At 36.1% G+C, this 25,154-nt stretch overlaps 1 protein-coding gene across 2 annotated transcripts in view; it reads right to left on the bottom strand.

Annotated features, from left to right (window-relative positions):
- The window catches only part of GABRB2 (gamma-aminobutyric acid type A receptor subunit beta2), a 120,186-nt gene extending 95,305 nt beyond the window's left edge, over window positions 1-24,881 (bottom strand). For both annotated transcript variants that reach the window (XM_058169275.1, XM_058169276.1), the window contains exons 1-3: window positions 24,742-24,881; window positions 24,476-24,567; window positions 23,497-23,564 (exon numbers count right to left, since the gene is read on the bottom strand). In XM_058169275.1, coding sequence (XP_058025258.1) covers window positions 23,497-23,564; window positions 24,476-24,567; window positions 24,742-24,818 — 237 coding nt within the window. In that variant the 5' untranslated portion in view covers window positions 24,819-24,881. The remainder of the gene's footprint in view (window positions 1-23,496; window positions 23,565-24,475; window positions 24,568-24,741) is intronic.
- Between the last annotated feature and the right edge of the window lie 273 nt (window positions 24,882-25,154).

Here is a 25,154-nt window from a genome sequence, read left to right as displayed (position 1 = left end):
ACTCTTTTTTAAAAAAAAATCATCAGAAAATACTGCTATTAGTATTTCAGCAATGTTTAAGAAACTTCCATCACCTTATCACTATACTGTAATTTTCTTGAAAATATCAACAAACTTTTTATACTGAAATTTATCATAACTGGTTTTGTAGAAGGATGATTGTTCACATCATTAGCAATTCCTCCTGTCAGCAGTTGTAATGTAAAGAAAAACTTGGAGGTTTTGCTTTTTTTGTTTATTATTTTTACCTCCATAATTTAGCATTCTCATTGTTTGTTCCATTTTTTTCAGATTACACCCATTTTCTTCCAAAGTTCAACAATATTAGAAATAAAAGTTGCTTCCCCTTATTGAAGCTTGCAGAGTAGACTTCAGGGCAGTTATCAAATAGTCAATTTTTCTTTTTAGCTCCATACTGAGAACTTTGGCCCTGATAATTCCTGTCTGTTTCCTCATCATCTTGTTTAACAATTGCTATCAATAGTAGAATTCTTGATACAGCACTTCAAACCATCATGTTCTATTAAGTATCTTGTGGAAAAGTTATTAGTTCTTCCTGCTTCATTTGGAGTAGCTACTACAAAGTGAAATAACCAATGAAGAAAGCTGTTCTGTCTTAGGTTCCAGATAAACGCACAGAGATACCATTGCTAAGATGTTACTTACCACAGCTAAGCAGATAATGGTAGGTAAGATAAAAAAAAAAATCAAGGTCTGTGCAAAGAGTGCTCGCCTTAGTAAATAATTCTTTTTGAAGTTCACATAGTCTGGTCCAAATTCATTCCAGGAATAAAAGATATGAGTCAGGTAGTCAGCTGGTCCAATAATCAAAAGTTTAGGAATACATAGCAGCAAGAATCAAAAGATGGAATACTTAATAGTTGATTCCAACAAAGGCTAAAGGCAAAGCAGTTATATAAAATTATCTGCAGGGAGCTGGCTGAAGTTTATTCTTTAATCTTTGCCTTGTAAAGTGCCTCATTGAGTGGAGCTGTTCTGCTCTCCATTGCATGCAGACCTGAGGCTTGGGAGTTGTGCCTCCTCTTCCAGTTACTACAGCTGATCATAAGATGCCTGTGATTGATCGGCCTCCTAAGATCATCATGATTTGAAGATTCCTGAGTCTGACAATCCATAGACTCGACTGGAACAATGTTATAAGATTAGAACAGAAATCAGAGTCTGAATTGTAGCCCATGACAAAAGCACTAGATTAGCAGAAACTAGGAAACCATGCTGTGCTTCATTTCAGTTTTCTAGAACATGCAGACTATTTATGTTTCCTTCTTAATATTTCCAATGTTGGCATTTCAATATCCAATCTTGATAGCGCATTTGGTTTCATGTTCTGCCACTTTCAGATAAAACTTGATTGTAATATCATAATACTCATCAATTTCATTAACTTGGATAATTTTAATATTAAAGGTTAGTCCATGAAAGTCTAACTAATTCTATTTTTATCATTGGTTGCATCTACCAAAATACAATCCTTGCTTTGAAAGTAGCACTGTTTCTTTTTTGTTTGTTTGTTTGTTTTATGTATCCTGAGTACTTACATCATGATTTTCCGACTGAAATGTCCAATTCCACTTCATTTCACTTTGTTGATGATCTTAGAGGTCAACATGTAATTGATTCATTTAATCTTTTACTGTGTTAAACTTTCCCATATTCATGCTTCTTTGCAGCTTCAAAAATTTTTTTCCCAATCAGGTCAACATCAGTAACTAAACATCTCCAAGACTTTAATCTAGCCATATCATAAGCACTATTAGTCAAAGACCCACAACTCTCAGTCCTTCTTCAGTAGCATGTTGAATACTATCCAACCTGAGTGGTCATCATCCAGCATTATATCATTAATTTATATTGTCTATCCATATGGTTTTCTTATTAAATACTGATTTCTCATTGTCTTCTCCCAGGCAGTATGGAATCATTGTAACCAAATGTGTTCATTCACGTCCAACATCTTTTTATATCATTGCTACCCCCAGATGCCTGTTTACTTTAACTGGGCAGTGGGATGCTCTTCACATGTTGGGTGATTCTGGTGGGAATATATATTCTTGGCATACATTCTCAAGATCCTTTACTTACTTGCTGTCGCAAGTCAAAATTAAATATGAAATTCATTTTTATAACACGAAAGAAATCTTTGAAGCAAATATGAATCTTGTTTAAAAATATACAACAGGCCATCACTTTTGATAAAAGAAAAGCATTTAAAGATTTTAAATTATCCTAAAGGTGCTCATATGATCCAGGATAACTGAGCACATGTGTTCCGTCCCCTCCCGGCCTCAGCCACGCAAGCTGGCTAAATGAGCCAGTAATTGAGTTCACAGCTGCTATCAGTCCTGGCAGGGAATCTGCAACTGCCTGCCAAAGTCTCCCTTATCTTGGGGTTGCCGGGCAACCAGGAAGTCAGCAATCTAGGCCGAATGTTCAGCTCAATTCTCCATAAGTCAAATAGTTCAGCTCAATTTTTGCTCGTCATGGAGCAGAAAAGCAGCCAGGGCTGCTTTTATACTCTGTGGGGTGTGGCTCCGTGACTCAGTACTCTCTAGGCCTGCCCCACCCCTTCCTTTGTTATAGCCGCCTCTTGTATCTCCAAAACCTGGGATCTAGCCAGGCCTGATTGCCATTAGCTGGGTCTGGAGGCGTGGCCTGGGGGGGGAGAGTCAGGGGACGGAGGCCTCGTTATCTCCTCCACCTGGCCTGCCCCTGGCTCCTGGAGCTGAGCCAGAGGAGCCGGTGCTCCAAAGGTAAGTCCTGATGGCCCTTCCCCCTCACTTTTCGAGTCACTTTCTGGCAGGGGGCCCGGGTCGGGGGGCGCAGACACAACAACATGTGAATATAATCTCAACCGAGAAAATCCTATTTACAGAAAGATACAGACAAGCAAATTGAGCATATGTATCGGTATATTCTATCAGGACCTTAGCAAATTATTATTTACCATTTCTAAATTATATATGATACAGTTTATATATTACAGTGATGACATACTATTATCAGTATAACATATTATCAGCAAAAGTTGGCTTTTTCTGACCCATTGAGACAAAACATGAATATTTTAGAAAACACATTTTGCAATCCTCCCACATTTGTTTTAAGTGTAACAAGTTTAATTGATATTTTCTACATTAATATTATAGATTAACCCCAACTGAACAATTGGCTGAATTTAGTTTGTCGAAGGAATAACTACAGATATTAGAAGACAAACAAAAAGTGAATACATTAAAAAGTTCATTTTTTCCATTAATTTTCTTGCTGTAACATCTTTTTAAAAATATTTTATAAGTACATTTTGTGATGCTAAAGGGACCCATGTAATTTTCCCCATTTAGTTGCATGAAAACTTACCTTTAAGAACAAAGCTAAAAGCCAAGATAGAATCCACTTTTTCCTATTTATCTGTTATTACCATAATACTTTCAGTGAAAATTTAATAAAATGAGGCTGATGAAAATGGAAATTACAGTCCAAATTGTCCACTCTAGGTGATACAGATGTTACAAAAGATATCATTTTGGTCTCCTTTAAAAAAATTACAGCTTTACACAATATCTATTTATTGCTGATTTTATATAGAGTTGGTCAATTTAGGATTGATTTTTTAATCACTTTGCAAAAACTGTGGGGAACCTATATATTTCCATGTACTATAGTTCCAAAAAGTCGATATACTTCCAGAGAAATGTAGAAGTCAGGCTGTATTTTTTCCAGTTTTAAGTATTGCTGAAAAGATGCTTTGATTGTCACATAAAATCACCTGCTGGTTCTAAACATGTTGGAAAATGTAAGGTGAGCACTGCAAAAAAAGCAGTCTTCTTCCCAGCAAAGATCTTTGGTATTAGTTTAATCATTTTTTAAAATCTCAACCCTCCATTCCAACTGCGAAGCCATGTTACCCTTAAGGCTGTACAGTAAAATGGAAAACTTGTGGGTGGCCATATAAACCCTGTTGGGGAATACCTTAAATTAAATGTGCCTGGTTCATAGGATCATATATCAAGTACGGAGAGTAACAATACAAGCCCATAAAAAGAAGCAGCTGCTTTAAACATTCCCAGCAAGGACTACAAACTTTAGTTTTTATTCAAAAATGCTATTCCTTGCTTTTTCTGGGATGTTTAAGAGAAAGAAAGCAAGCAAGAAAGCTAAAATATAATTATGCTAGTCATTGTATACCACTGGATAGATGTTGCCTTGCTAAAATGGCGGATACATTGTTCTGTTCTCAAAAAGTCAATCTTATTAACAGGTTCATCAACATGAAATGTTGCACTTCAGGCCATTTTTTTGTGTCTCATGAAAAAACCTTTATTGAAATTTTTATTTTTAATTTGCTTATTGCATATTCCAACATGCTAAGAGATTTAAATGACAGATTAAGTGCTGAATCTCATAACCAAGCCTTCATCCATATGTCTTGAAGAACATATTTCAGAACAATGACATTGAAATATGACTAGTATCTCATTGCAAAACAAATCTGTGAAACCGTTTACAAATAGCATGGGGCAAGGGAGAGGAGCCATCTCAACGTAACTGAATACAATGTTTATTCCGTCATTTCAAATGTTTTTACATTCAAAAGTTTGCCTTAAAAACAATATAGAATTGTTTTTTGAATAAGCAAATGTACTACAGGGATATAAGCAATTTGCTTCTCTGTAGTATTGTGACTTGGGTTATCACTTTGGCTGGCTTAGACTTGGCAGAATTTACCCAATTGCTTAAACCAAGACAGCTAGTAACTATACCATGCACGAGAATGAGGTCACAAGTCATTTAGTTTTCCTCCGCAGTAGTTAGGATGAAGTTCCATCTTCTACCATCCAAAGTTTAAATCTGGTGTTTCTTTTTCCCACCTTTTCCACATTTAAGTTGAAACTTGCTCTGTGTAGCAGTTAGTTAATTGCATAGCTTTGGAAAGTTTAGCTCTCAATATATTTCTCACACAGTGGGGAAGATGCCCTTGCCTACCCCACATACAAAGACATCCTACACACTCCATTTTTCTTTATTTTGGTTTTAACATCCTACCAAATTCCTTCTCACTTCTCAGATCGATGAACAGGAAAAGGAAGTCTGACTCTTTAAGTCAGATACTTAAACCTTTCCGCAGGTGAAGGCTGTACCAGTCTAAGCACTGTTTCACTTTTTGTGTTCTCACAATACCATCGGGGAAACCAAGCACTTGGGAAGGCAAACTCCCTAAGGTCATTGTGCGACTCTGTTGCAGCATTTCTCCTAGGGCAACAGGCAAGAATCCTGACACTGGCCCCAAAATAATCAGATTCCATCCTTCTGCTAGAGGAAAGGCACAATTTGGCATATAATTCTCCCATAGTTCCATTAAAAAAAAAAAAAAACTAGCTTTGCTGCAAGCTTGCATTTGTGCCAGTTGTTGTTTAAACAATGTTTTGTTCCTTGACATAAAGGGAAGCTGCAAGAAGAAAAAGTAAGGTAAAGGTAAAGTATGGGACAGGGTGTTGACTAAGTGCTGTTTTAGCTTCTTTGCCATTGCTGACTTCAAAGAAAGGCAAGGTGAAGATAGCAGCATGGAGATGCTGCATACAATTGCCAGCAGATGTAAGGAAGAGGCCCCTGACATGCAGTTATATATAGTACATGTGGCACTGAGTCCAGGCTCTGCAGTTTGTGAAATACAGGGAGTCCTCAACTTACAACCACAACTGAGCCCAAAATTTTTGTTGCTAAGTGAGAAATTTGTTAAGTGAGCTTTGCTCCATTTTACGACTTTTTGGCCACATTTGTTAAGTGAATCGCTGCAATTATTAAATTAGTAATACCTCTGTTAAATGAAAAAGGGATGCGGTGGCTCAGGGGCTAGGACGTTGAGCTTGTCGATCGAAAGGTCGGCAGCTAAGCAGTTCAAATCCCTAATGCTGCCGTGTAACGGGGTGAGCTCCCGTTACTTGTCCCAGCTTCTGCCAACCTAGCAGTTTTGAAAGCACATAAAAATGCAAGTAGAAAAAATAGGGACCACCTTTGGTGGGAAGGTAACAGTGTTCTGTGTGCCTTTGGTGTTGAGTCATGCCGGCCACATGACCACGGAGACGTCTTCGGACAGCGCTGGCTCTTCGGCTTTGAAACGGAGATGAGCACCGTCCTCTAGAGTTGGCAATGACTAGCATGTATGTGCGAGGGGAACCTTTACCTTTTTACCTTGTTAAGTGAATCTGGCTTTCCCATTGACTTCGCTTTCAGAAGGTCATAAAAGTTGATCATATGACCCCCAGGATACTGCAACCGTCATAAATAAGAACCAGTTGTCAAGCATCCAAGTGTAAATGGGGATGCTGCAATGGTCATAAGTGTGAAAAATGGTTGTAAGTCATTTTTTTCAGTGCCGTTATAACTTCAAACGGGCACTAAATGAACTGTTGTAAATCAAGGACTATCTATACTGGATCTATATAGCTTAATGGCATTAGTGATTTGTCTTCAATAATATTTTCCCCATTTGGTTCATCCACCAAACCATATTCCTAATGATTAGCAATTGAAAAAGTCCTATACTCTTTCCTCACTAACCTTTTCTTTCATTAATTGGTTTCCATATTTTTGCTTATACTACGTATATTTGCTTATACTACATATTCATTAGGACCTGTCCTTCCTCTTCTCTGTTAAGCAGTATGTACACAGATACACTAATAAAACCAATGAAAACAATAAGCAAAAAAACTTATAATGTAACAAAGCTTTTAACTGAATTCCTGCATCAGTAAAAAAATGGCATTGCTTCCGGTAGATCTTCCTTCCCTCCAGTCACATGCTAAACCTCTAATCTATATTAAAGTAGTTTAAAGCATAGCAACAATGAAATACACAAACCAGAACAACTCGCATGAGAAGCCTATTTATATACTGTGTTCTCTTTATTGCCTGTCATAGATCAGATGTCAAAAGAAAAGTGAAACATTATCTAGATTTCTTTCATGCTCCTTTTAAAATGTGAAATGATTGACAGGTTGTAAAAAACCTTGTTATTCCAGTTGAATGTTTTACACTGAAGCAATAGTATGTGTATATATATGTGTACGTACGTATATCAGTTAAAAACAATCCTAGAGGAAGGGAAAAAAGGAAGCATTGGAAAAAATCATACATTGGCCAGCTGGAAGCATTTGGGGCGGTTTTCATATTTGATGATTCATTGCAAAAATAGTAAGATATATTTCTCACTTTTCCCCCCAAGAGATAAAATAGAAGTCGGGTGCATGTAGTGAAGGCTCAGTCCATAGAAGACAGAACGATTCTTATGATTAACCATTGGGAGAAAGTTTTCATCTGCAGAAACTTAATAGTGTTTTAAAGATGATTGCTGTCACTGAAGTACTTTTCCTAACTTTGACATCTGGACTAAGTGTACTACTAGTTAGAAAAGGCATCCCTAGCCTCAGTGATTCATGTTTTAGTCATTTCCTCTTTAGTAACTGAAATCTGCTTTACCTCATGCTGTCCTTGAAAGGGATTTTCAAGCCGTACCTGTACAACAAATACTGCATCAAAATTGCTTTCAAGTATGAGTTTTCCAGAAACTGTTTTATTATCAAACCTATACAAACTCTATTAGCTTTCACTCTGCATTCTATTCCAGCAGAAAACTACCAATTTGGAAGTCAGGGTATCTAAAAGTGATCTTTAACCATGAAAATTGTCCTGTAATTTATAGTTTAATTGTTCAGTTTTATTTTTTTTTTTTAAAAATCAAAGCAGTTTAGATTTAATGTGTATAGCAGAGAATATCCTCCTTTGTAGTGAGACCCCCAACTATGAAATTATCTCTATTGCAAAATGAGACATTTTTCTTCCAGATTTCTATGGTAATTATTTTCTGCTTTTGGAGGGGGGGGAAGGTTGTTAATTATAATTCTGCTGTCAAGTTGACTTATTGAATTTGTTTTATTTATTTTTTTCATCACCACATGGCCTAGCTTCAGCTGAATGGTAAGTTAAATAGTCTACTTTAAAAAATTAGCAATGAGCTTTCAATAACCAGCAAAAAATTAATTATCTAAAAATCTAATTATATATTACTAATTGGGAAAGGGTGTTAATATATCACTCTGAAAACCTACTTGGCTAAACCAGAATATCAAGAAGAAGATGACACTTCCTCTGGGAACTTCTCATACTTTTCTTAAAATTATCCCATTGTCCACTTACTCTGCAGGGAGAACAGACTCTATTAATGCTCAAAAGTTCACAATATCCATTCTGTTTTCAATGTTAATACAAGACACAAGGTTATTTGATGCAGGCCTCCTGGGAAATGGATTATAGGAACAAGTGTTGAACACAGGTGTGAGAATTCTCACCCCATATGAAGAATCTGAACCGTATGCCTCGCAACAACAATCTACCCATTTCTTCCTCTCCCACTGCTTTTTAGAAGATGTTCCAAGAACATCTAATTATAAACAAGGCAGCATGAACCTGCTCATAATCCAAAACCAATGGTTTTCTTGCCAGAATAGTTTATCACACCATAATCCTTAGTTATAAAGTTGTCTTATCAAATTCAAGGATATTTTATAAGTGGTCTTGATAGCTAATTTAAACCACTGACAGAAGCCAAAAATCTAAAAGAACCTGCAGAATGTTATTTTCAATGGGGTTTCATCCCCAAAACTGACCTACCATAACATTAACTTATGTTTAAATCTAATATGTTGAAAAGGAGTGTAAGTAGAAGCTTTGTACTTGTCAAAAATATTAAATCAAGTCCTAAAATTCCCAATCAGCATAGACATTAGAATTTCAAAAGTTGAAGTCCAATAGGGAGACATGTTATGGAAGACTTTAATACAAGAATCTTAAATCAAGTACCTCACCTAAAAGATTAGCCAGAATAATCTGATGGCCATATTAAGTGCTGTAAATATCCATCTGCTCCTGACTGTCATTGTGCATATTTGGATTATGCCAATGGGATTATGTTATATCTGGCAGAGTGTAGCTTTTATACACAACACAGATCCCAAAAATGATTTATATGCTGGTCGCATATAAATTTCATGAACTGAAATGGAGGGGTTCTGAATAAAGGGGTAGTAAATATTACTATATTCAATATCAAGTACAGCTAATTTCATTGACTAAATGATTTGCTTTTATTTAGTTGATAGGAGCACTTTACTATCAAATGTAGGGAGACTATCTATAAACACTTATTGGGAAACAAACAGGAATGTCTGTTCTCTTTATATCATGGTAACGATAGTGTAAAACCCATGGAACCAACATAATAATTGGTTAGAAATGATGAGAGCAAAGGAAATTATTTCTGGCAAAGCTTGAATTGCAGAATAGATTTATACTACTTTTCTCTCTTTTTTTAAAAAAAACAACTAAACAGACATTTATACTAGTGTTATAAAAGCACTGGCTCTTGGATTTTGGATTGCCATCAGAAACACTGTAAAAGAGGTAAGAAGTTCCATTAGAGGCCCAGAAGAAAAATAAGTATTCATTCTATAGAAAATGATGCTATTATTATGAAACCATCAAGCCTCTGAAATTCCATAATCATAAGCATATACAATACAGGGCTAAAATCTACAGCAGGTTATAAAAAACATCATGCCTAAGACAGCTAAAATAAAGCACCTTTATAAGTTTGAAATATAATCCTTTGGAAGTGAATGGCTAAACAAATAAGTAGCTAATATATGCAATGCAAAAATAGATCTTTAAACAGAAAGCAAATGTTTTCACGATGACCACACATTCCTGTGCTGCTAGTTTTCTTAAGAACTATATGGAAGTCATGTGCCATTGCCTTCCTTGGAGAATGTTTTTCTAAACTTCCCAACTGGAACTTCCAAATCTCCTATCTAAGCGGTCCTAATCTCACTTAGTTTTTTCAAGGACAGCCAAGATCAGTTAAATGCTTCTGATAGAGGCAATCAGAAAATTAAACTTTTAAAAATAAAGTTTGTGTTTCTTTCCTTTATTATGATGCATGCAAAATCAAGCTTAAAATTTAATTCAAACTACTTGCTGCAATCTTCAAAGCACAGATATGCATTGGTTGAAGAAAATGCGGGCATTGTTTATTACTATAGTTTCCCATTTTGTCTCACCACAATCTTAGAAAAATATTGAAAGACTGCAGAATGTTGAGGAAAACATATTTTTCAAGCCATTACTATACATGCTGAGACTTTTTCTTTCCCAGAAAGATACAGCACAAGCTGATGTATGTTTTTCAGCAGGAAGGTACATCTGTACACATATACAATACTGATGCCTGCATCACAGGTTTCATTTCATTTTCCTGCCTCAATAGATTATCACAACTAAAGTGTGAGAATGAGAGAATAGAAAAGCAGAATTTACAATAAAGTTTTTGTATACATTCCTAGATTAAGGTATACAATAAAAAAATACTTACTTGTAGATTTTGCCTATATATACTGTAATCTATGGTAGCTCTTTATACTTCATGCTAAAAAGTCTTAGACATAGATCACAACATGTATCCCCACTCTTGATCAAAATTAAATATAAATGATTCCCTTATTCTTTTGTTTACTATGCTTCCATCTATGTCCTCAGAACTAGGATAAATCATCAGCAATACCTGGTTTTGAAACTGAATTAAAGTTAATTGTGGAACCTCCAGCTTGATCTTTAAGATTCTGAATCATTTATCCCAATGGTTCTCAACCTGTGGCCTGTGGATGCCTGGAGGGCTGTGAGACCCACCCACCCCACAAGAATGAAATATTTTGGGAAATATTAAAAAAAAAGAGATAGACTATTTCCCCTAAAAGAGAAATAGGAAAAATCTTAAGGGAGGCAGAAACCAGCACTAATCTCCCTGCCCCCAAGCAGAAAGGGAGGAGCTTTTAGAAATGCAGATTTGGTAATCCATTCAACATGGGATATTTCAAAACTCCTTGCAGCAAAGTTTGACAGCTAACAAAGGCAAAATGGCAGGATTAGAAGGCAGCCCCTCTCCCAAGATCCAACACAGGACGAAAGCCATTGGCCACAATAGGAATTGCCCAACACTCTTTCAGAACACAAGCCCCTTCATTGCACCTCCCTCAGAACAGTTCAAACTTCAAAATCACAGAAACCTATATTTATTTTTTATTTATTTTTATTTATAATTTAATTTCTATACCGCCCTTCTTCCGAAGGACTCAGGGCGGTTTACAGCCATATTAAAACACGAATATAATTAACAAATTTAAAAAGAATTAAAAACAAATATTTAGTAGGCCAAATCAACTAAAACGGTAATAGACCGACATAAAACCCCTTTAAAATTAAAATTAAAATACACTTAGGCTAGTCCCGCACGATGAAATAATAAAGTCTTCAGTTCACATTTGAAGGTCCGGAGGTCGGGGAGTTGGCGTAACCCCGGAGGCAGCTCATTCCAAAGGGCCGGTGCTGCCACAGAGAAGGCTCTCCCCCTGGGGGCCGCCAACCGACATTGTTTGGTCGACGGCACCCTGAGAAAGCCCACTCTGTGGGAGCGCACAGGTTGTTGGGAGGCTATCGGTGGCAGAAGGCGGTCTCGTAGATAACCAAGTCCTAAGCCATGGAGCGCTTTAAAGGTGGTCACTAACACCTTGAATTGCACCCGGAAGGCTACCGGCAGCCAGTGCAGGCCACGCAGGATAGGTGTTATATGGGAACAATGCGGTGCCCCCTCTATCATCTGCGCAGCCGCATTCTGGACTAGCTGGAGCCTCCTGGTGCTCTTCAAGGGGAGCCCCATGTAGAGAGCATTGCAATAGTCCAGACGGGAAGTAACGAGGGTGTGAGTGACCGTGCGTAAGGAGTCCCGGTCAAGGAAGGGGCGCAATTGGCGGATCAGGTGAACCTGATAAAATGCTCTCCTGGTGACGGCTGTCAAATGTTCTTCTAAGGACAGCCGATTGTCCAGGAGAATGCCCAAGTTGCGCACTCTCGCCCTGGGGGCCAATACTTCACCCCGAACAGTCAGCGAAGGCGTAAGCTGACTGTACCGGGATGCCAGAACCCACAGCCACTCAGTCTTGGAGGGGTTGAGCTGGAGCCTGTTCCTCCCCATCCCCTCATTCAATCATAAAGATCCATCCCCTCATTCAATCATTTAGTCAGCTGCCCCAGAACCCTGGTGGTTCTGCTTCATCAATAAACCTTTTTGTGCAATCATCCTCCATGTTGTTTCCAGTGTCTTTCTCCCAGCTTGGAACTGAATCAGATAGATTCTTTTCAATATTGTCACAGAGGGTTTGTGAAGGCTTGAAAAAATGTTATGATTTAAATCTTGAACTAAGTCTTGGAGGTCTGTGGCCATGCTTTGTGGCCACAAAAAATATTTAAAGGGGATCCATGGTAAAGAAAAGGTTGAGAACCACTAATCTAGCTGATTCTTTTACCATTTTTTTTAATGAAGACTCAGCTATAACTATGAAAGCATGGAGCCCTATCCTCTCTTTAAAAAGAGGAAGTAAAACATACAGAACGTTTATATCAGTGAGAAGGTTCATACTGCTAATAATACAAGGGTGGTCAGTAAAAAAATACGACCCATTAATAGCAGGAAACAGACTAGAAAAACCACTGGATTACTAGATGGCAAAAAAGAGGCGATATGACTAATGCAAAGCTAAATGGATTCTCCATGCCTATTTTTACTGCAAAAGATGTAGCACAAATTCCTGTACTTGAAGTGACATTTCCAGAAAATCTGAGCAATGAAGACAAACGATGGCAAAAGAAGGCAAATTCTTCTTATTGTAATGACAGGAAAGTTTCACTGAAGATTAAAGAGCATAAATTATAAACAGTTATCCCAGTGCAGATATGTAATCATTGGAATCCCTCAATGATTCTGTGGTGCATTTTTTAATTTGTTGCTAATTTAATGCAGCACGATGCAATAGCCAGATTTACTGATAATATCAAGTTGTCAAGTGCTTACAAGTAATTACAAGGAACTGCAAAATAATTCAAACAGTTGAAATGAACATTAAAATATGACCCAATGGGGAAACAAAGAAGAGTGCGAGACAATGTACATTAGATTTCATGTTTTTTGCACCAATAGGTCTAAACTGGAAATGACAGTTCAAAAAAAGAGAAACAGAAACTATATTGAACAGCTCAGTGAAATCAATGACCCAGCATGGAACTGCTCTGGAAAAAAATATGATCAAGATTCCTGGTGCCACTATATTTTGAAAAGAATAATGGAAAGGGAAATCCAAGCAATAAAAAAATTGAACAATGTCTCCAGCTGGAAGATTTTAGATTTTTTAAAGCAACCATGTAGGAAATATGATGGAAGCATATAAAACTATATTATGGACAGGAAAAGAGACCCCTCTCATTATAGCCATTTATAAAAGTGAAATTTGCAAAATTCAGAACGCAAGGAGGAAAACATTTTACCCAGTTTGATGGCATGTTGACTGTCATAATATGTCCAGTCACCTAGATGGTTTTGAAAGGAAACCAAATAAAGGTAAGAATGATCAGAGTACCAATAGCTAATAGCCATGATGGATATTTTGTCTAGTACAAGAGAAAACTTATCTCTGTGTATCAGTTCCATTTATCATGACCTGTCAGGGCTTTTCCTATCAAAACAAATATGTTTTCCTTTTGCATCTTCCTTCTTCCACTCTTGGGTACAGTATCGGATACAGATAGTCCTTGACTTACAACCTCTCATTTAATGACCATTCAAAGTTACAACAGCACTGAAAAAATGTGACTTCTAACCAGTCCTTGGATTCATGACCATTGTAGTTTCCTCCAGTCACATGATGCAAATTCAGGCCTTGGCAACTGACATGTATTTATGATGATTGCGACGTCCTTGATCCAGGGACCTGTGATGGTCATTTGCGACCTTTCCAGGGAGCTTCCAAAAGCAAAGTCAAGGGGGAAACCTGGATTCATTTAATGACCATGGTGATTTGCTAAAAGACTGCAACAAACAGGCTGTAAAATTGGATGCAACTGACTTATGTGGACTGACACAATATGGACTTTGACCACATTGCTTGCTAACAGAAGAACTAGGCCCAGTTGTGGTTGTAAGTCAAGGACTACCTATAATGGTATGCCACAATATAAAGACAGGAAGACTTTAGGCCTTAGGCAGAACTTGGTCCTTTGGATGGCTTTACCTAAAGGAAGAGAAGAATGGGATGCTGTTGTTGTTGATGCTGTTTTTAAGAACATTCCTCTTCTTTTCCTTTGCCTCAGCTGAGAGAAAGAAAGTGTGCAGAGAACTAATGAAGAGGATGTTGGGGAAGTTAAGGCACAATTAAGCAGGAGGAAATCACCTCCAACTCAGATTTATCTTAAATTAAATTCTCAGAGCCAGTTCTGATCCGACGTGGATAAAAATACAAAGTTTCTGGGGTGAGGAGGCACAATTAAAACATAGCTTCATATTTAATGCTATCATAAACAGAAACATTTAACTAACATCTATAGTCCCCATGATTTTTTGTAAACATTCCTGCTAAGATCCTGAGAACAAAGGCCATTAAGAAATCAAGGCTTCCTCCCAGAGATGTTTATATGGGTATGCATCTTTGGTCAGATCTTCAATAACTGGTGGGAGCAAGTTCAAAACTGGTCTTTCAGAGAGGTCCTTGACATACAGACTGTTTATATTCAATTTTTGTTTCCTGATTATATTCAATTTTTGTTTCCTGATCTTTCTCAAGATGTTTTTGAAGACAATTTTGAGAAAACTTTGCATTTTCAATTATTGTCATATTGTACTGTGCATCCAGATGAAGCCTATAGGGTTGGGAATTACATTTTTAAAATAGCAGAAATAAAATAAAACAGCACATAGTTTTCTAAAACAAGTTAGAATAGATTCTCCAAATGCCACAGTTTTCTAACTTCATTGGACTCAGTGGAAAATTAGAATTATTTCTCTAAAATTAAGTATATATATTTTCTAAAGCATATCATATTCTAATTCCTAAAGTGGAAAAGGTCTGGTAAACAAAAAGAAGTTAGAACATAAGCAATGTCCTGCTGAACTAGACCTCTAGTTCATCTAATCTAGCAGTCTCTTCTCTGAGTGGTAAAAAAATTAGACAAGAAAGCCCACTAATCTCCCAGCAAGTTGTCTTCAAAAGCAGTTATGCTGTCATGGAGGCTGTATAGCATTAACCCGCATGATTTTCATAAATTGGCCTAACACTTTGTAAAAGCCAACCTACTACAATTCCTGCTAAAGAAAAAAACATCATTTTCATTCATGGTCGAGTATTATCCAGGCCTTCTTACACATATTCTGAGTCTTGAAAGGTTTCTTAAATTACTTACTTTTTAAGTTACTTACTTCCCAAAAAAGTATTTTAAGAATGTGGAATCTTTAATTCTTCCTCCTAGTTCCCTATGTGCTTTCTATATTTTTTTTCCTTTGACTTGCTTCCTTAGTTCCATGAGTTTCAATGTTAAACTATAGATTTAAATAATTGTATTTTAATTTAATAAATTAAAACATGATCTACTGTTTTGTCCACATAAGCAACTACTGTCACTTCTGTTTCTTTATGTGTAAGCCTTTTAAAAGAAACAAAAACAGAAATCATGACAACTAACGCTACTTGTATTGTAGGGTTAGAGAGCCAGTTTGATGTATCAGTGATGGCATCAGGTTAGAAATTCAGAGTGTGAGTTTTAGTCTCAACTAAGGCAGAAAGCCAGTTGGGTGACCTTGGCCCAGTCACCTTCTCTCTCTCCCTAGCAAAGAGGCAATGGCAGACTTCTGAAAAATCATGTCAAAGAAACTGCAGGAATTTATCCAAGCAATCTCAGAGAATCGGACATGATTGAATAGGATAAAGATAACTTGTAAGGTTAACAGAATCTTGCAAACCTGAAAGCAGTTCTCCCCTTCCTTGCTTTTACTTTCTAGAGAATTACGGGGGTCCCTTCTGAGACACTTTCTCAATCCTTTGTTGGACTGGGGTATCTCTTGTCTAACCATTGCCCTGACTGTGGCTCCTCTTCCTCTCTCTCAAGGTTATTCGCACAGTCCATTACAGTTACCGTAAGAATTTTCAAATTCAACACAGCTCTTCATTTCACTTAGACTGGAAAATTTGCAACCAGAAAAAAAAAAGTCATCTAGTTATCTACCTAAAGTCATGGATGCATTAACTGAAATGGTTTATATGGCCACCTGCCTCACACACGTGACTAGGCAGCGATCAACATCTGAGGAAGAGAGATGAAGTTACATGTGTTGGAAAAGTCATTTATATTTGAACATATGAAATCAAGATCCAGCTGTGAGAACAAAAAGAAGAGAATTGAAATGCTATATGAAAATTAATGATATTGTGATGTTTTATGTATTTCAGACCAATTTTTTTTCCAGTGGCTCTTATTTCTTTAAATTGGTCCACCACTACCTATGTAAAAAAAAAAAGAAGGAAAGTACAGTCCTTTAAAACTGCTTAAATCCTACTAAATATTAGTATGAAAGCCTCTGCTGTATTGTGTATCAACTGATTGACCGAAGCCTAATTGTCATTTCTTTTTCTGGCTGACATTTCCCTACTCACCAATTACAGTGAGCGTTCCAATCTCCCCTGGCATCACAGGAATTTGAAGAGGAGCTGGGACAGAAGAATTTGCAGAGTAGAGCCAATGCTAATCAGAACCCAGATTAAGCCACCTGCAGGAATATTTCATAATTTATACTGGCGTTATTCAATGTTCGGGGTTCCTTCACTGAATAGTTCTAATTTATGTTTCATAGCAAACCTTCCCACAAATAATGGTGCATAATCATGTTATCAAAGTAACAATGGAAAAACATAGCTTCCACTTTTCAAGTAATAATACACTTCCAGAAAGACAACCAAGTTAAGTTAATAGGAAGTAAGTTGCTGCCTACAGATTCGTTTTAAAATAAGCCCATTAGTCTTCATATTGACACAGGAGAATTCGTAATCCTATTAACTACTCAGCTGTTTTATAATATATGATAGTGCATAAAATGATATAGTTCTAACCAAATACCACGCCATCCTAGCATTAAACATTCTGAGTCAATTACTTTTCGGAAACAACATTGAAACAAAATATGCAGTGAGTCCCATTCCATGGATAGTAACATCTTTCTTTCCACATTTAGACTTTCCCTCTCTTTTCCTAAAAAAACCAGGTTGCCTGATGACTCTATGGTGTAAATTAGTCTTATATAACACCTTTGAGATAAACAGATTTATCACAGTATCAGCTTTGGTAGACCACATTCACTGAACCTGATTTTTGAAGTGTTATCCTCAATGATACTCAAAAATAGCTTTCTCAATATTTATAGGTTATAAAATCATGATGATTGCTTTCAATCAGTTTTTTTTTTAATCCTGGTGACTGCCTGGACTAGTCTTTGTGGTTTTCTTGTTACGATTTCAGAAGCAGTGTGCCATTGCTTTATTCTGAGGGCTGACAGAAAGAGATTGGTCCAAGGTCACCCAGCTGGCTTAGTACCTAAGGTAGGACTAGAACTCACAGTGCCTTAACCATTACATGAAACTGACTCTGGGAGTTAGTGTATATGTTTCAATTCTAATTTCATTGTTTATGTTCTATTCACCCACCCACAGATTTCTGTTGCAAGATTGCCTTGCCTTCATGCACTATGTATTATAAAATATATGCAATTCTTCTATGGAGCTATTAGGATTCTTTGTTGATTTCTTTGAAGACAAATATCTCCAAATATAGATATTAGTAATTTTGTTACAGCTAACATTTAGTCCTAATAATGATAATGGGATTTGTGCCTGTGCCCACAATAGATATGTTTTACCTTGTTTCTTTCAAAATATACTCTATAAGGATGGAGAAATCTGCAATCATTTGAAAGCTATATTATGTTAAGTGGGATACAAGCAAACTTGACCTTGAATACTACTGTTGCTATTTAATGATTAGAAAAAACTTAAATTTCAAGGTTTTTTTTCTCTTCCAGTTATTTGAAAACAAGAAGGCAGGTTTTTCTTTGATGGAAAAAAGCTGGCGGGAGGGGGGTTAAAAATAGAGGAAAAAGTATGAGAAGACATGAAAGGGGCTTTTTTATTGTCTGTCTGCTGATGCTGTGAACTAGTAGAACAATAGTGATTATTTTTCCAGAAGCGATTATTTTATTCTTTTCATTTTATTTTGCAGCTCATAGCTGATGAAAGCAACACCTAGAAGGCTTTGTATGACCAAATCTCAAGGACTCATACAAGAGACCAGGTGGGAAAGTCAATTCATTCTCAATATAGTTAGCTCTAAATCTGTATCTCACAAAAATAAAGGAGAAAGGTAAGATGAGTTAATTTGCACCACATATTTAATTATTAAAAAAAAGATGAATTTCTATGAACTGGAATGAAATAAAAAATACATTTATTAAGGTACCAGATGGATATATTTGTATATATCTGGCAAATACTATCTCAATGGCTTTTTATGAATAAATCGGTAACAGAGTAGAAACTGGATTAAAAGTTAAAACTAAAGTAAAAAACCAGGTCAAAGGTAAATAAAATGTAACAATTAAATTTAATAATTAACAGAATATATTCTTTATAGTTTGGTCATCATATGGTGCCTAGATACCATAAAATAAAGAAATATTCAGTGGAATGGAACCTTAAAAATGTATAATAATTAGAAAAAAAACCAATTAGTATTTTGCAAAACCAAGGCTATTTTGGCATATTATTGTCATTTGATGTAGAAGCTGAAAATAATTGCAACAATCTGTTGGACTACCAATTCCACATTTTAAATATATGAGATCTTTTCTAGACAAAACAAACCATATTTTTATGTAGTGAAATGCCACCGCCACATAATTAATAGAGAAGGAATCATTTTGCACATAATGCAACTTAACCCAATGCTTGAAGATTCAAGCTTAAACTTGAAGATTCCTTGAGTTTCCTTGAAACTCGAAAATGGATTTGCATACATAATAGAGAAGGACGTAGCCTCTAAAAAAAAATCTGCATTTAGAAAGAAGAGAGAAAAGGTAATGAACTCTTGAATGATGAAAGGCATTATTTGTAATCTGTTTTTTCTTCTTTTTCTAAATCCCAACATTTTAATGATACAGTAATATTTTAAAATAGCATACCAATAAATGAAAATCTAGCACAGCAAAGAGTCAGGAATGGCTCCAAGTAGGGAGAATAGCTACTTTTATATGTCAGTATCTGATATATGTCTGTTTGACCACTTCAGCTTCCCTTGTATTCAGATAAGTTCATTTGGCCACAGTTCTATGTAATTCTCTCCCCCCCCCACCTTTTCCTAAACTAGTCAAGAAAACCTTCTTTCTAGTTTAATTTCTCTGATTATATGAACTTGCTAAGAAATTTCTGAGATAAGAAATATTTTCAGGAAGGTCCAGACATTGTAAATGATGAGCTTTGTTCTGGTTTCATGGTCACACTAATTTATTCAAAAGGAGGCCTGTAAAAAATGTCTCCAATATCTCTTGCAAAGTGTACAACCTCAATCTAAAATATACATATTAAAATAGGTCCCCTATAGGGAGAAGGGAAGAACAGATTTGATTATTGTCCCAGGTTTTTTAAGAACAGATATTTTTTAAATATAGAAAATGTTTATTCCAGAGAAAAATACTCTTGAAAAGAAACATTTGGATTGTTAGCACCAACAGCATAAAAAATAAAAACCTTAAATTAATGTAGTTAATTTACACTTGTTGATATTGAACATTACTGATGTTAAAATATTGCAACTGCTAATGCTATTACAATTGCTTTTTACAATTGCATGTAGGAGAAATGACCATTTGTTATATGCTACTTCAAATGTATCTTCAACAAATTCTGTATATAAACACTGAATGCCCTTCACAGTATAACTTGAGATAGAAAGTATATTTATGTTTCTACATGAACACACAGACTCAAATATATATGAGAAGCATCTTCCTAACTTTTCTGACCAAGACTATGTAAACAGTAAATTAATGCCAGCATTAAATCATAATAAACAACCTTTATAGCTGCAGTTGGCAACTGGCTACAGATAGAAAGGTGCCTCTAGGATACTACCATGATGCTTGTCAAGGTTTTCTATCTTTTACATCATTACTAGTACCATTATCACATCACCTAGACATTTTTTTTACTTTGTACAAGTATCAAGAAGCAAAATCCCAATTACTCTGCTCCTTTCCCTTCCCACTGTTCCTCCAGGATCCACATGTTTTTGAGCTTTCTTCAGAAATGGGGAAAAGTGTGGAGAGATGAAGGCCAGAGGTCTGCTATTTTGCAAGTTCAAAAGAAAGGAAGAGTAGAAAGGAAAAACTGTCTTAAATAAATGGAAATGACAGTAGAAAGTTCTGGTGGAACAAGGGGCAGCCCAGAAGGAGATGAAAGCGAGAAAGGAGACCTGACAGAAAACCAAATGACCATAAGTCATGATGGAAATTTATAGGTGTATGTAAATAGAACATAAAAAGGATTTAGGAGTGACCCAGAAGGAATCAGGCATTAAGAATGTATGAGTTTGGATCAATAGGTTTGGATTATAATGTATTTATTTTTTATATACTTAACAGGGCAGGCATGTAGTGATTTTTAAACACATTTCAAGGGAAAATGATTTGGAAGTAATCTTCATATTAGAAGAAAATTTGATTGAAGAAATTGAATTTAGAACTTGGAGAGCTGATGAAATTAACTTTTTACCCACACTTATCCTTTATCTAGAGTAGAATACTGTGGGATCAAATGAGACCTAGTTTGTGTTAGTTTATCTTTCTTAGAAATGTTACTGCATACTTTTTAGGAAAAAAGATTTAATAGAAATATGTGATTGCTCACATGTGACAACCATTTTCTTTTTTTAAATCCTGAAATGTGCCCATAATTCCCAAGGTTGAAGGATTTAACAGGTTTGGGCTGATGGTGGAATAGATTAATCATGATTGTAAACTTATAAACAATGCTTTTTTCCTAAGAAACTGGGATCAGGTAAAGATGTTGATCACTTGATATTGGTGTTGTCAGAAACAACCATAGATTTTTAGTAACTCCTCAACCTTTTATTCAAAACAAAATAAGAATGAACTCCTTTACTGGTGAGTAAGTATATTGGACTTCTAAGTAAATATGCCTAGAGGTAACTTCCAAAATTTCAAAACATCTATTTTGTCATATAGGCTAAGGATCATTGATATTAGCAAACAAGCAGGCAACCTATATTTCCTTATAAATATTCTATTATAGTACTGCCAAGGTTTAGGAATAATCTATCATCACTTCCATGGAAATATACTGCAAGTGAAATTTGAATCAAATAAATAATCAACTTTTATTCTTGCTCCTGAAAAAAAAAAGTTTGATGCAAGAACACTCCCATTCTTATGCAAAGTAAGCCTCTATATGACCTCTTAGATTCGCATAAATTAACTGTAGCTTACACCCAGTAGATTCTCACTGAATTTTGCCCTTAATCATGGTGAGAGATTAAGGGTAATTAATGTAAAATTATGATTTTTCTCCTCAGTCCTTTCCTCAAACAAGCACAAATTCTTTAGATTGAATTTATATCACACTTTAGAATTCATTAGCATTCATGTTTAAGCTTACCTAGAAGCTGAAAGTAGCTTTGAAACTGAATTAATGCCAAGTTCAATTTAACTGTGATACATGTGGCTGTAACCATGATCTTTAACTATAAATTAAGTCAGTGGGGAAAGTTCAGCATGACAAAAGAGTTGCTTGTGAAGAAAGGATTTTAATAATCTATAGATTGTCCAAATCTAAAATTAGTGTTAAGGATTCTTTTTTTTTCTTTTCTTTTTTGCACATAGACATATTTAAATTCCGAATGACTTTAGGAAAGAATTGAATCTAGTAAAGGTGAAATAATTTGGAACATCGAAGACCTTGTATGAATAAAAGTTAACATTAGCACAAGTATTTAGCGATCCATTTGATAATGTATCTTTTATACAATCTGTATTACAAAGAAGTATTAATAAGTGGCTATATATTTTTTTTGTAAAAAATGGTTCTTCCACTCTTGAGAATACAGCACAGCAGGTACTGAAAGTGTTCATTAATGTCGAATCAATATTCTAAATAAATATTATAAACATAAACACATTGAAAAATACAAATTGAGCATTTCGTGTTAACTCTGATTTAGCTTTCACAAAAGTTCATGTTATTTTAATTTGCTTTAGATTAGACTTTGATTTAGGCTTTGCAGTATGTAGGCTTGCATGTTTCACAATGCCTTAGTCACTGCCAAATTTAAGAACTTATTTTTTGAAAAATCTGACTATTGAAAAGCTTTTTAAAAGGATGAATGCAAGAATATATCAGCAAGAATATTAACTTCTCAATAATTTTGGTTTCAGAAAATTGACATCCTGCTGGTGACCAAAATTATGTTCAAATGGCTTGTGTAAAAACAAAGTCTGTCCCTACTGTAATATGTTACAAAAATAATTCTTATATTTTTACAGTCTTTACAAATTATTTTTCTCACCATAAAAACTGGAATTTTCAATAAAAGTCAAAGTATGTCCCGCGAGCAAACTGAATTTTATTTCAAAATGTACAAACACCCATTCTTCCACTTCTAATAGAAGTCCCGTATACTTCAAAACTAGCAACACACATATAAAATATTGAAACAGTCAACACTAATCTCATTTTCCACTCATCAACATTCTAAAACAATCACATACGTGATGATCCCAAACAGTGAACAAAAAATGTTACAGAAATACAAGATGCAGTGCAAAGTCATGTCAGCAGGGGGCAATCCAGCATGAGCAAAAAGAGGCCAGAATTGTTCCCTTAGGACTCTCTTAACTGTATGTCTGAAACGGTATCTGCCAAATAGCACAACTGTCAATAAATCTGACCAGCTTTTTACACTCTACAAATCATAACAGTTAAGCAATACCAATGTATTAAAATGGCAAACATTCGTCTGAAAAAAAAAAAGAATTTATTTCAGATGCCCTTGTGAAGCTTCACAAATCCATTTCTTCTGTGTTTGTGTGTGCATATGTGTGTGTATAGCAATTCAATATCATTTCAAATGAAAAACGCAGCCAAAGATATTGTTATTCCTTAAAATCCATTGGTCACAGTTTTCATATTCAGGAATCACAGGTAGTCCTAAATCAATGCACGGGGACAGAGAGAGAGAGAGAGAGAGAGAGAGAGACAGAAAGAAAGAAAGAGAAAGAGAGAGGGGAAAAAAAAACCAGGCACCAGATATTGGGGAGGGGGTAGAAAAGGGATGGCCTAAAACATTGCTGCCATCGTAAATAAAAGGTGGGGAAAAAAAGCCCAGAACTGTGATTGGTTCCTCTTCCCTGTAACAGGATATAATATATTCCAGACCTTAATACAATGTAGGAGGTGGAGATGGGTGGGAGTGAGCTGAAGTACTCACCATATTGACTTCTGACACCATGTCTATGCTGGCTATGTCTATGTTCATGCCGACCGCCACAGGAGGACCTGGAACATAAGACAGTCTGCACTGTGATCTTTAACCATTTAACTCATTTCAGCGAAGATTAGCTCAGACTCAAGAAGGGGTGGGGCACAAGGACTTCTCAGTCTTAGTTACCCCCTTCTCTCTCTCTCAGTAGCAGGAAGGCTTTATGTAACTAACACACATGCTTATACCTTCCTCCCTGTCTGTTTGCTACATTAATAACGGGGTACAGGGTCTTTTTAGTTGGTCAGACAGAGGGAGACCTCCAACCAACTGAAGGAAATTAGGAGGACTTTAAAGCAAGTAGGGCTTTGATTCCCGCTTGCCGCGTGGACTCATCCTGGTGAACAGAGTCTAGAAAAGTGCAAAGTCAATCCATCCTAAATTCCAAACTATTCTGTTCACTGAATGTTCTCTTGATGTGTATTCCAAAGGACTCTAATGTAAATTTAGGTTTAAAACATCGAAGACACATGCACATGGAAAGATTTCACTAAAAGCAAAGCCCCTGGGTGGTTTGAATGACATGAACATTCCATTTGCAGGATATTTGCACTTTAAAATACTCATAAAATACCACAGGGATAGATACGGTAGCTTGATGAATGAGCATTGGATAAACTTAGGACATTAGCATCTCAATAAACCTAATTAAAGTTTAAATTACAGAGAGCAATGTACACCGCCTGCCAACACATATTCCTACAATGAGGCCAATCACACACACACACATACACCCCTACAAAATACTCATTGTATGTTAGAGAAAATTGGAGAACATTAACTTAACTTGGAGAAACCTTCAGAAATGACAATTCCCGTGCATTAGAGAGAGGCAGCTCCCTGACAATGTTTGAAACAGGCACTCACAACCCAGAGCAAGGCAGCTTAGGCGTGCAGCAAGATTCGTCCACAAAAGCAATCGAATTACCTCCAAAATCTGGCCTCAGTCGAATGTCGTAGCCTTTCAGCAATCTATCCACAGTCTCTTTTACTAGGGACATATTGCTAGGATCATTAGCACTAAAGAGAGACAGAGAAAAAAACATCAGTACAGAGACATTTTCTGTCTTCTCTCTCTCTCTCCCCCTCAAAATGCATTTTGCACCTTCAGTTTAACGGAAGCATACAATACATTTCAAAGTGAAGGACTGGGGAGGGGGGGTTTAACATAGAAGAGAACCTTTAATCACTTACCTCTGTGCACAAACCACTGTGATTATAAAGGGCAATGACCAAATCCCAAAGCAACCTTTTTTCCGGACTCTCAGCATCCCTTTAGCTTTTGATAGGATTTTAGGGTTTCAGTAGAAGAGAAGAAGCGATCCAACTTATTCTAGCCAGTGCAGTAATTCTAATGTGGAACGCATGCGCACGGCGTACCACAACATCAAAAGGAGCAGTGGTTGATGCTGGAGATGGAGCAAATTTCCTTGCCAAAAGAGAAAGAGGGAAGGAAGGAAGGAAGGAAGGAAGGAAGGAAGGAAGGAAGGAAGGAAGGGGAAACAAAGGAATTAAAAAAAATTAAAGGGGAAGAAAGAAATGCATCATTTAAAAGAGAGTAAGGCACAAGAGGCTTAGCAGCATTTTGTTCTCCTTCTGAGTTTTAC

This window comes from Ahaetulla prasina, chromosome 2 (genome assembly GCF_028640845.1).
Source record: "Ahaetulla prasina isolate Xishuangbanna chromosome 2, ASM2864084v1, whole genome shotgun sequence".
NCBI classification, from domain to species: domain Eukaryota; kingdom Metazoa; phylum Chordata; class Lepidosauria; order Squamata; family Colubridae; genus Ahaetulla; species Ahaetulla prasina.
The sequence above is the reverse complement of the archived record's forward strand: the minus strand, read 5'-3'. Positions and strand labels throughout refer to the sequence as shown.